Source organism: Xiphophorus maculatus, chromosome 12 (assembly GCF_002775205.1).
Source record: "Xiphophorus maculatus strain JP 163 A chromosome 12, X_maculatus-5.0-male, whole genome shotgun sequence".
Classification (NCBI taxonomy): Eukaryota; Metazoa; Chordata; class Actinopteri; order Cyprinodontiformes; family Poeciliidae; genus Xiphophorus; species Xiphophorus maculatus.
This window is the reverse complement of record NC_036454.1, coordinates 25,371,805-25,384,876: the sequence shown is the minus strand read 5'-3', so window position 1 is coordinate 25,384,876 and position 13,072 is coordinate 25,371,805. Positions and strand designations below refer to the sequence as shown.

Below are 13,072 nucleotides of genomic sequence, written 5' to 3'. Positions count from 1 at the left end.
AAAAACGTATTTCTGAAGCTGCGACAATTCCTCTGTAATTTTGCTTTCTGAAGTATTCATGACACACAAACACACACGTGCGCGCACGCACACGAAAAGAACATGTGCTTGGCTAAAAAATAAAAAACCCAACAATAAAACAAAACAAAATACATAACAATGAAAAAATAGATGATCCTGAGAGAAGCATGAAATGTATCGACATCATAGCTGACTGGGCAAAGAAAAAAGAAAAAGAAAATCATATTAAAAACAGACAAAACAGGCACAATAGGCAACTTAAAAAAAGCCAAAGCATAGCGTGAGAAATTAGGATAACTCTGGCATGACTGACAACACTCCACTGAAGTGTTTCATATCCTCAAATCCACCAAAGCACATGGACACGAGTGTGCTTTCAGAGTAATGATGTAATCACACCCTTGCAAGATTTGGTTCAGCATCGAGACACGCAGCCCGTTTCACACATCTCACCTCCAGGCTCTGAAAAGCAGTCACAGAACCAGACCAGAGCTAAACACCTGGATCTGCTTCCAGCCTGTTCGTTCTCTTCTGCCGCGCTCACAGGACAGGTGGGCATTTGTGCCCAATGGGGATCAGATTAATGCAATGCCACATATGTCCTTAACCAGAGCAACCAATGCAAGCCTTGGCAGAAATAGTGGTGGTGATGAGCCGGTGGCAAGGGGGCAGGGGGCTTGAAATGTGAGCAGTGTGTCTGAATAACTTGTGTTGTGCATGCTTGTGGATCTCCTTTGTACCGTTGGGGAGGAGGGGTGGAGAAAGCCGGCTGTTGCTTTAAACAAGAATGTGTTCATTTTAAGGGAGAAGAAGGGAGGAGGAGGGGGGCTTTGCCCCGGTGAAAAAAAAAAAACCTGCTTGAGCATTTTTCATCATTTAAGCACACCAAGGAGGGGAAGGGTGAGAGAGGTGCGGTGGAGAGAGACAGCCTCTTAGAGCCGTGAGGCAGAAGTGATGGATTCAGCCTTCGGAAAAGTGACAGTCTTCTCCCAACCAGCCACGGGCAGTACACATCCTGCCCTGGACTCTCACCATTTGGCAGGAAAGTAAGCTCCAACATCCATCTAAAGGTACCCATTGTCTTTTTCTCAGAGTGCACACTTTTCAAGAGGATCTCTGAACTGTTTACTCAATGTTTGCCAAAGAGTGTCTGGGAGGTTGGGCAACTGCTGAGCAAGTGGCAGCCTTTTAATGACAAAGTTCTCCACTGTTGGAATGGACTGAGGTGATCATTTCAGAGAGACTGGACGAGGAGAGAGAAGATACATAAGTGAAACTTTCTGACTTGGGATGAATTCCTACCCAGGCAATCTCCGAAGAGCTCTGGCAGAAGGGCAAAGCCACTGAGAACCTCCTCAACACTGTGCAGTTGTCTTGTAAGCATTTATTAATCTTAGTAAGTTTGTGCATGCATCTTATTCTGTTGGCTAATTTTACAGAGAAATTTGAAAGAAAACTGACGGCAGTCGTGATCTGACAGAGAAAGTGATCATCTCCCCACAGCTGATGCCTTGTTAAAACCATGTGCCCTGATTGATCCCATTTTGCAAACAACTCACACTTTGGCTCACACAGTCAATCTGAGTCACCACAGATTCACCAGAGGTAGCGTAGCATCTGTTATCTGACTCACCGCTTGGTGCCAGTAAATACTGAGGAACATAAAGGATGCTGGTGGAAAAATAAAAGAAACGTGACTAACTGAGAACAGGTTTGACTTACATGGGCTTTCTGCAGGAGTGTATTTTTTTTTTTATTTGCAAATAAGCTTTTAAAAAAATAACATTAAGTGCAATGGCATTTTGTAGTGTCTAATTTTCTGGGAAACCTTGAGTGACATTTTGCTGTTTATTCTAATGAGAAGCGGAAAAAGATAACGTCTTATGGAAAGCACACCGCTTCAGGATGTTCCCCTTGAGCCAAGGGGATAGAGAAGCAGGCAGCTGAATCCCCTCTTTGTTCCTGTTGCCAGAGGAGTGTTTGGATAAAAGGGCTTTGAGGTACAATGGTGGAACTTATCGAAACTGTTCCCAAAGACCCTCTGCCTCCCTCTCTGTGATTAGACCTAAAGCACAGATGATTGCGTTCGGAGGGAAGACAGAAACCGAGGCTGAGCTGTCTTTTCGGGAACAATTTGAGCAGGTGGTCTAGTTTAATCACCTCTCCCATTTCATGGCTTACATGCTTAAGGAATGAGTGATTACAGTCAAAGCAAGGTAATAGCGTGGATTACGAAAGGCAAATTAAGGTTGACCATGATACAGAAAAGTTTGGGTATCATGCGGGAAACCGTTCTCTGCAGAGCTGGCACTGATCCCCACACGCTGCACAACGCCCCCATCCCCAAAAGTACAGTGTCCTGATCCTTTCAGCTACTGACAAATGAGGCGCTGTGTGGTCGTGTTGTGATCTCCCCTCGTGGATGATGATGCCATTATGGAGCATTCACATAGAAAGTAGGACATCGAGAACGAACTGGGTCAGTGGATTTATGTTCTAGGAATGGCACGGATTGGGGCGGCGGTAGTTCTCCGTGCTCAGGGTCTGTCTGCCATCGCCACTAGCTCTCCATATGAGCGTGGCAGCTCACTCTAATGAGGTGCTGAAGAATGTGAGGAATGCCATGTGCGGGCTGAAATGAGAGGGGCTGAGGTGAGAGATACGAGCCAGGGTGAGCATAGCTGCCCACCTTCTAATTAATATGTGCTGAGCATGACCATTCAGAGAAGCAGTGACCCACCCCTGCGCCAGCCCCCTCTAAAGTCCAGCACGAGGAGTGGTGTAAACACAGACTTTTCACCTGAGGACAGTTTAACCAAAACATTTTGGTCTGTAGCAAGACACTGCCAAGGTCGGTCTGCTAGTTGCTATTCACCGTGCGTCATTCCCTCGTCTTTATGCCGTGAGCAGATCAAGCCATGTCTGACGCTTTAGCAACAGTTAATTACTGCAGTTACTGGCTGGTCAAATGCAACATGTTTTGGCAAACCGATTCTAGGACAATAAAAAGCAGGTTGTTAACAGCAAACAAGGAGGCAAAGGCTCTCTGTTGTTCCCTCTGGAAGGCTGCGGACAGGTTAATAACAGGTTGCCTCCGTCAGGACAGATGGGAATCTCCTCTTTCCTGGGAGTCGGGCACCCAACAAGTGTTGTGATTCTATTTTTTTTTTTTTTTCAAAAACACCCTTGCAGTTATGCTCATGCCACATGTACCTACAGACATGTGTTTCATTGCAAGCTGCAAACATTTCCCCTCCTCATCATCTTTGAAGTGTGGTGAAGCCCAGAGCAGGAGATTCCACATTAACAATGTCTAAATCGGGACTTCTCCTCAGCAGGGAAAATTACATGGCTGTACACAGAGACTGGCTCATGTTCCAGGACAGAAACCACAAGACCCACTGGCCAAACACACTCATCAACACATTACAAGGAACAAGCTCTGAGATGCTCTGTTATCCTGGTGCAGGGTGATTTGTAAGCTATTGTTACTGTTTTTGTTAGAAAATCCTCTACGACACGTGACTATTTGAGGGAGAACTACAGCTATAACTGTGGCTACCATCGCTTTGCCAATCAGCACTTGCAAGAGTGATGTCACCCGAGTGCCGGCTTTGTCAGCAGTTAAGGAATTCTGACATATTTAATATTGTGGTGCCAAAAAGATTACCTAATGCGAAATTCGAAGAAGATGTGACCTTTTTAAAATGTTGTTTCCCTTTTTATTTATTCATGAACGTTACATCACATTTGCAGAGTCTGAGTCTATAGACTCTAATAGTCTATGTACTGACAAATGACAAGCAGTAATTCGTCCCATGCTAAGATCTTCTAAAAAAAGCTTAACAATGATTTAAAGAAAAATAATAAGAAGATTCTACATTACAAACCCAGGAGGTTTTCATTAACTGGATTACAACATGCATTTACTTCATCATGTGTAAGGGAATTAGGAACACTGCACTTAAATGAAGTCAGCCCTGTGTCTGAAACAGTAGCTTTTCCAATTTATGTTCTTCATTAGACAGTGCCTCATGGCTCAATTTTTGGCCCCATCCTGTTTAGATTACATTTTCTACTGCTGGAATCAATAATCAGAAAACGTGATATAGCCTATTCTTACATTAATTTTCTAATGTATTACAGACATATCCCCATATGGAAGTTGGTAGTTCTGCATCATTTCAATCACTACAAACTTCCCTAGAGGCATATAAAACTTCAACAAAAGCAATGCAAGTTTCTGTATTTGAGAATTCAATGGATTTGGATTGGCATAGCGCTCCCACGGTCCCTCTAGTTGTTTAGCCTTTCAACAGCCACACACTTTGGTTTACTTTTTAAAACATACTTTGAACTTACTAATAAAATTTCCTTCGCTGCTAAGATGGCCTTACCCACCGCAACCAGACTGTGAGAGCATGATACCCCACTTTGTTTCATCCCACAGGGATGCAATTCTCTGCAATTTGGGTTGACTCACTCTGTACTTCAAGTACAAGTTCTTTGAAATTGAACTACTTGTCTTATAATCAGTGTTAAACAACATAATGTTATTTTGGTGTTAGACTGCTTGAACTGGCTTCTGATTTATTTTAAAATCAGTTTTAAAATTAGCATTTTATGTCCAGGGAACAGAGTTTGAGGCCCAGGTTAAAACCAAATTGAGCAGAGAATCTAGAATAATCCACCAACTCGAGTGAGATCTGTTTATTCAAGAATTTTGTTCTGATTGAATAGGATATACTGTTTTTGAGTATTCCATTGTAAATTATTGCCACTGGTTTCAATTACTACATTGTTTTACTGTAGCAGATTTTTGAATGAAACAAAGTAAAGGATGTTTTACACTTAAATAAATCAAACATGAAGCGTTGATTTCGCCGAGGATCGTGTTCTTGAGAAGTGCTGCATTTCTCCTCTCTATGTCTCCACTCTAATGTGCTGGCTTCATGCCCGCACATTACATAACAAGGCTAAAACATTTTTGACTTTGCTGCCCTATTCTGTGCTCAAATCTCTGAGAAGGATAATCTGTGTAGAAGGTGCGAGAATCCTTCTGCAGTGACTATCGGACAATTTATAAGACTTTATGATTAAACAATTACACTCCGGAGGTGGAAGGCTCAGAAAAGCACCATATTCTGACTAGCAGCAGCTTTCGCTCAGTTTCCCCTCATAAGTTCAGTGACTCATTATGCTTACACAGCAGCTACAGTGGTCTGCGGCCTTTTTTTTCGTGTCTGTCAAGACTACATCATATTCAAAACCTGCAATTACTGGTTTTAATAAAAAGAATAATCGCTCATTTGTTTGAGGCCAAACAAATGAGCAATGTAATTTTTTTTTTTCACTCCTCTGCAATCCTGAACGAAAGTTGTGGGTTGTGTCAGAAAGGTCTGCTAACAAGGAAAACATGTTTTAAACAAAAAAAAAGACTAACAGTAAAAGAACAATACCAAAAATTGAATCAGTGATTTAGTCCAATAGGAACTACGTTATACAACAATCCTTTCAAGATGATGTTACATAATTGAAATCGTCTTTCCGTGCTAGCATGTCATGAAAGAGGCTACAGACCTGACTGATGCAACCCAATCAGAATTTAAAATAGCCACTTGAGTTGCATCATCTGCAGTGGCTCAGCTTTTCCATCTCCAGGCCCCGCGAACAAAACAAGTGTGTTTGTGTGTAAAAGACAGACTGTGGTAGTTACCTAAAGAGAACCAGAGCCAGAATAAAGCAAAGCACTCGCCTCGCAACAATCTATCTGATTAAAAGAGAGCGGGCACATTGTTAGGTAGAATAAATATTGTCCTTGGTTTTCAGACAGCAGGTGTTGCTTTTGATTGCAGAGATCATATTCAAACATGTCAGGCTGGAAGGTAAATATTTTCAATGAATTAGGTTTTCCTTGTGTACCACAGAGGACAGAGCAGACACCATGAAATTTCTGCATTGTACATCATCTATGTCCCGGGTGATTATTATGACATGGAAAGTCAAAGCAGCCACTGTTGCGCTCAGCGGCACATGTGAACAATTTCCCCTCAGATTATTTGCTTTTTTGGTTGCACCAAATCTTTTTAGTGCTGAAACCTGTTGGTGTTTAGATGTTAATGCACAGTGCTTCTGTGTTTGGATGTTCGTCACAATTTACAAGTCAGTGTACCCCGACAGAAAGCAAGCAACATCTGCTTTCAATGAGCAGAGGAGTGAATGCACTCACTCGTCTAATGTCAAACAGGTTTGGTCGTACATGAAAAAGTACCATTGCTTCATGATATGACAGTATTCAAACTAAAATGTAAAACGTATCGACATGATGTAACTAACCTTAGCCCTTTTTGATGGACAACAGAAAACCAAGAATCATTCCTACTGCAACAACATAACGCATTGATTATTTCTGCTAATGTTATAACAATAGTTTATTTTGATTTTGATTCTGCATTGTAGTTTTTGACAAGAATATATCACCTGCTAAATTTATTTGTAGTCTTAAAAAAGATGAATTATTTTGCCTTCTCACCATTCTGCTCTTCCTAGTATTACAAGCCGGTTGATTAGTCAGGCTGTCTCCTCCGGTAGCTAGCCTGGGATTGGAGCTGCTCTGTTAGTTTCAAGTCTGTTTGTGAGTTTCATGACCTGAAAACTTTTCCAAAAGCCAAAGTTGTACTTTAAGGAGCAAAGGAAAAGTGTAGCAGACTTTTGTAAACTAGCTGAGTAGCAGGGGCCCATAGAGCTATGGCCTAGAGCACTGCCTCACTCTATAGCCACAGAAGGTTCCATACACTCCGACACTGCATCTATTATGTCATTGAAAAGACCTTTAAACCACAGAAATGGTACGATGGAAAAGTGTTGTGCTTTTGAAGCATAACTTTTTAAAACCTCGATACTGACAACTATCCAATGGCTAATGTCAAAGTGATAATTTTTCAAAATCCTGACAGTTTCGCGGCATGAGCAAAAGTTGTGAATGCCTCATATAGTGGCTCAACAAGGACAATTTCAGACAAATATTTGTAATCACAATTTGATCTGTGTTCTTATTAATTGTCTACAGGTTTTGGTGAGTTGGACAATAACACATGGAGCCCCCTTCAATGGTCCTGCTGGGGGTCATTCTGGTTTACGGACTAAGTTGGGGCGTCCAGCAGACACAGGCAAGTCTGTCAGACAATAGCCAAGACAAGCATAAGACCCAGGAATTTGGGAGCAGTGAGGATGATTTGGAAGGAGAGTTTTTGTATGCCGGGAGGAGCAAACGTGCTCCAGCTGAACAGCCACAGGACAAGTGTTCCTATACTTTTATCGTGCCTCAGCAAAAGGTGACCGGAGCCATCTGCGTGAACTCCAAGGAACCCGAGGCCATGTTGGAGAATCGGGTCCACAAGCAAGAGTTAGAGCTGCTGAACGTGGAGCTCCAGAAACAGAAAAGGCAGATCGAAACCCTACAGCAGCTGGTGGAGGTGGACGGAGGTATCGTCAACGAGGTCAAGCTTCTAAGAAAGGAAAGTAGAAATATGAACTCCAGAGTGACTCAGCTGTACATGCAGCTCCTCCATGAGATCATCAGGAAGAGAGACAATGCTCTGGAATTAGCCCAAATGGAGAACCGGATCCTGAACCAAACCTCAGAGATGCAGCAGCTCACCAGTCGATACAAAGATCTCGAGCACAAGTACCACCACTTGGCTTCCCTTGCCACAAACCAGTCAGCTATAATTGCCATGCTGGAGGAGCAGTGCCAGAGCCGACACCCTCCCCGTTACATTCCTGCCTCGCAGCCACGACCTCAACCTCCTCCACCACCATCTCCACCTCTCAACAAGCCTTACCAGCCACCTTACCAGCCACCTCTCCTTCCACGCATAAACAATCCAATCAGCAATGAGATCCAGAGCGACCAAAAGTCTCTTCCGCCCCTTCCTACAATGCCCGTTGGTACACACAGCCCATCTACCACTGACAAACCATCTGGTGAGTAGCTTAAACTCCTATTGCGACCATTTATTTCAGAAGCTCTCTTACAGTTTCTATTCTGAGCACTGGATCAAAACAAGAACCTCTTGTGTCTGAGTTGCCTAATCACTATTCATGAGACAACAGTTCTTTCCCGTTCTTCCAGAAAGAGTGATTTAGAAAGATCTCATGCATTCCCCAGTGCAAAGAACTGGTTGTCAGAACAGAAAAGCTATTGTCAGTCGTCTTTTTCAGATGTATATCTATTAATGGCCATCATTAAATCCACAAAAAAACAAAGTATACTAGCAGGGTACATATGTGTACCAACATGAATCACTGGCCCAAGGTCAAATGGTTTTTAAAAACACATGTTAGTAGATTTTAAAACTGATGTGAAGGGTGTTTTGCATGGCCTATTACTTTCTCTTTGCGTTATAAATCTACACTTTGTTGGAAAAATTGGGAAAAATTGCACATGCAATTTCCTTAATGACTAGTGGGTGATTTTAACCTTTGACAGTTTACTCTAATGCTTACCATGAGACTGGCAACCTTTGAATTGACTGTTTGAAAGTAGACGAGTCATTTCTTGCCCAGATCCATGGTGCTAAGACAAGAAAAACCTTCGCAAACCCTTTACACAGACAGACAGCTGCATACCGAGCAGGAATACACAATACAGTGCAGAAGAGACAGACAGACAGAAACGGGAACAAAGCAGAAAGATGAGAAAACCAGAGGGGGTGAGGTAGATACAGAGATACAGGGAGTAAGTGATGTCATTTGTTCCACCAGGCAAGAATCAGTCATATGTTCCACCGAAGGAGCAGACTTTATCAGGCAGAACAGAGCAGGCCAGGACAGGGCAACTCTCTGGCTTGTATCTGCTCAACAGAGACATTCCTGAGAATAGATGGGTGGCTGAGCACAGGCCAAGAAGAAGATTATCATCCAGCCTCACTTTATAGACCAAAAACAATCTTTAAGGCAATCATAGGCAATAAGAGGGTTCCCCCCAGCCCTCCACTTTTAAACTCCATCTCGTTTCATTCTCGCCAAACGCTTTGCTGCAACCTTCCCAGCCCCTTTTCCCTCTTTGTGTGACCCCAGTAAGTCCATTTCTAATTCCTCTAACTGTATTTAAACTCTCGGTATTCTGTGCCAGTTGGCATCGCACGCCAGTGTTACATCAGGAAAACGTAAACACTTTCAAAACAAATTGTTGCCAGGGAGCCAGTCGGCGTCAGGGGGTTTTCTACATCTCCCATTAGATGTGAATAAAAATTACACTGGCACACACACAGTAAAGCAATAAATCCTCATCATTCCAACTAAACATATAATAGTTCCCATAACCTATTGTCTTCAACCTTAGTAAGCCTTTTGGCAAATAAACAGAGCATGAAATAGAGATTTGTCAATCTGATGTCATTCCCAGTGGATAATTTTACACCACAAAAATGTGCAATTACACTGAAGATAACAATAATAAAAAAAACACAATAGGTGAAAATAAGTCAAATAATGCTCGACTGTTAATCTCTATGAAATACACGATGGAAACTTGCTGCTATCGTTTCATCATTCATTCAGTAGTCAGGATTCCCTTTGCCCTTTTGCCAGTGTTTCTTTTGGCTGTGCAGCCCAGCAGTCATTTCCCTCACGAGAAAAGCAGCCAAAGTCAATTTTACCTCTTCTAACAAGAACTTTTGTTGCAAAAAAAAAACAAAAAAACAGCAATGCCTCCTTGTGTCACTGTAACTTTCTTCCTTTTCTAATATGTCGACATATACTGCTGCAAGTGATGGAGTTTGACATGGTGCTGATGTTTTCTTCAACTCTACCCAATAAGGTCCATTCAGAGATTGCCTGCAGGCGCTTGAAGACGGCCACACTTCCAGCGGCATGTACCTGGTGAAGCCAGAAAACGCCAACCGCCTCATGCAGGTGTGGTGTGATCAGAGACAGGACCCGGGCGGCTGGACGGTCATCCAGAGAAGGCTGGACGGCTCCGTCAACTTTTTCAGGAACTGGGAGACGTACAAGGTGCGACAACTTCACACCAAGTCAAGGCGCTCATAGTTTGAAAGGAGAATGGAGGCTTATGAAAGGTGTTTCCGCACCACTCAGATGGTGAAAAGTTCAACTAATGAATTGATTATTGTTAAGCTTTAAAAGCATCTATTGCCATTAGATCCTTGGGAGCAAGTGACTCTAATTTCCTTGCATTCACTTTCCTTTAGGACTTCTTTTTATTCCAAGACTAACAATTTACAAGAGTGAATTCAAAATTATATCTTTGTTCGAGGCAGCAACAAGCGTATTTCCATAACTTTTGAAAAGACTCTTAAGTGCTCTCCTGACTGTGGTACATTTCTTCATGAAGAGGAATCCCTCCCTGGTTCAAGGCACTCCAAGCCAACTTACAGTGTGAAGGCAGCCAGATCAAAGAAGTTAGAAACTGTTCAGATTGTTGAGTTTCTCACTGACCGTAGTGAGTCCTGCTGAGCTGCAATAACAACAACAACAAAAATCAAACAGTGGAAACATGGCTAGCTGATACCAGCTATAAACCTGACCCGAAGGCTCCGTTTATGATCATGTTCCCTGACGACAAACAATAGAGCCGAAAACCAAGGTCGCCCCGAAAAGCCTGTGAATCAATCAGTCAAGTTTATTTATATAGCACATTTCAGCAACACGGAGTACGCGGCGATCCTGTGGGCATCCCCGCAGACATCCAAACAAGCAGTGCATAGCTCAACCCAAACGATGCAGTGAGTGTTTCCCAATCGTTCTGATTATGTTTTTCTTATCGCCTTGCTCCACAGCAAGGATTTGGCAACATAGACGGCGAGTACTGGCTCGGTCTGGAAAACATCTACTGGCTGACGAACCAGGGAACCTACAAGCTGCTCATCACGCTGGAGGACTGGTCTGGGAGGAAAGTGTTTGCAGAGTACGCCAGCTTCAGAGTGGAGCCGGAAGCTGACTTCTACAGGCTCAGAGTGGGCCGGTATCACGGAAACGCCGGGGACTCCCTCACCTGGCACAACGGCAAACAGTTCACAACGCTGGACAGAGACCACGACGTGTACACAGGTAAAAAGTTTGGCTTTTTAAAAGATTGCAGAGGATCATTTGTCACTATCGGAAGGAAATTATTCTAATTGTTTGTTGTTTTTTTTTTGCTATTTTCTAACCTTTTCAGGAAATTGTGCTCACTATCAGAAGGGAGGGTGGTGGTACAACTCTTGCGCACATTCAAATCTGAACGGTGTTTGGTACAGAGGAGGACACTACCGCAGCCGCTACCAAGATGGAGTCTACTGGGCAGAGTTCAGGGGAGGAGCCTACTCACTAAAGAAAGTAGTCATGATGATCCGTCCGAACCCGAACACCTTCCATTAGGGACACACCTGGAACACTGTTTTCCATCACACAGAACTCCTCGGCATCATTTCCACCAGACCAAGTCAGACCACAAAAAAAAAAAAAAAAAAAAAACATGATCCTGAAAGTGCAATATTGAAATATCAGGGTGATGCTGGTCTCCCCACCAAATTAATAATATTTTAATAATTTTTTTTTTTTTTAGCTGTTTATTTTTTCTTTGTTTCGTTTTTCTCTTTCTGTGTCTCTTTTTGCTACGGGATATTTAAAGAGTGCGTATTGCTCAAGAGTGATTTTAACTCCACTTTGTAATACAGGGGGTGTCAGTAATTGTGCTTTTATTCGGTCTGAGTAGCTTTGTATACTAAACACTGCATTAATATCTATCTTAACAAGCGAAGGAGGTCGACACAGGAAATGTATCCAGTGATTGTTCTTTAATTTCATGCTAATTATGTATTTTATTTCAAACTGTGTAGTTTCCAGTAACACTAAAACAATTAATTTGCAACAAAGACTCTTATGTTGTGGCACATACTTTACAGTGCACGCTACAAAATATTTGCAAACATTGAATTTTTTATTTTTTTTTTTTGCTTAAAGAAAGCCACAAATTGAAATACAAACACGTGAACATTTTACCAGTTGTTGTTTCTTTTCAATTAAAAAACAGGTGGGAAAAAAAAATCTAGTTATTGCTAAGATTTCATAAGGTGAATCTTTCATCTTTTGGTAAATATTCATCTTTTGGTGAATTGCTTAAGCAAGTATCGTAAGCTGCTTGTGAAATCTGAGCACCATATTTACTGTATAAATGTGTTGTTCTGTTGATGCAAATGAATCCAACACAATGTGTTTGTACATAGGATAATTGTAATATAATGTATGTAAAAGTTCTTTCATAATTGAGTTGCAATAAAATATGTACAGATCTTGTGTTTATTTTATTTTTTTTGGGGGAAAACTGCAACTGCAACTCCTTATTTAATTCAGTAGAAAGTCTAATAAGGTAAGTTTGCTCATAAAAAGATTCCTTAAATAAATTCTGCAGCTAACCTCCTGAATATGTTTGACAATATAAATTATGAGGCAGGGCGATGGATACTTTGAGTCACCACGTGGAAAATGATCGCTTTGCCTTCTGCCTTCTGCTCTCGACTGTCCAAACAAATTAACATGACATCAAGCCTAAATAAGTTTTTGTTGCTTGTCACAGTTTGCTTTAACAAGCAACAAAACCAAATGTGTGGCAATATTCCTCAACAGTAAAGTGAAAACTGCTTGGGCACAAAGTTGTTTTTTTTTTTTTTGGTAGATTTAATATGCTCTAGTCAAAGTTTTTTATTCACATGCACTTATTCATAACACTAAGCCATGTCAAGTTTGTTTTAAATAATGAAGGTCAACAAATCCAGCTGAGCAAGTTCTTTCACATCTGCATCAGAAGAAGTGCATTAATTAGATGACATTGTTGAGAGCTTTTCTTCACCCGGAGAAAACATCATATTCTCAGAAAGTTGTAGAGGCTGTTGTTTTTTTGTTTGTAGCAGATTAAAATGATCTTGCTGATCCAGCAGAGATGTGCCCATCAGTTAGAACAAGCTGATTTCACATTGGTTAGTTCCGATCTGTGCTGCTAAAAGGAAAGAAAAAACAAATCTGAATGTTTTCCTCATTCATTTAATGG

At 41.8% G+C, this 13,072-nt stretch overlaps 1 protein-coding gene across 3 annotated transcripts; it reads left to right on the top strand.

The window, feature by feature from the left end:
- The first annotated feature begins 903 nt into the window (after positions 1 to 903).
- On the top strand, positions 904 to 12,317 carry angptl2 (angiopoietin like 2). 3 transcript variants are annotated; one of them, XM_023343098.1, is made up of 5 exons: positions 904 to 1,091; positions 7,091 to 8,007; positions 9,845 to 10,038; positions 10,824 to 11,094; positions 11,204 to 12,317. In XM_023343098.1, the coding sequence occupies exons 2-5, from the start codon at positions 7,116 to 7,118 to the stop codon at positions 11,401 to 11,403; spliced, it is 1,557 nt and encodes a 518-aa protein (XP_023198866.1). In that variant the 5' UTR covers positions 904 to 1,091; positions 7,091 to 7,115; the 3' UTR covers positions 11,404 to 12,317. The 3 variants fall into 3 exon arrangements, with proteins under 3 accessions (XP_023198866.1, XP_023198865.1, XP_005806986.1); XM_023343097.1 differs by having other exon boundaries at positions 904 to 1,417; XM_005806929.3 differs by having other exon boundaries at positions 905 to 1,397.
- Positions 12,318 to 13,072: the final 755 nt, after the last annotated feature.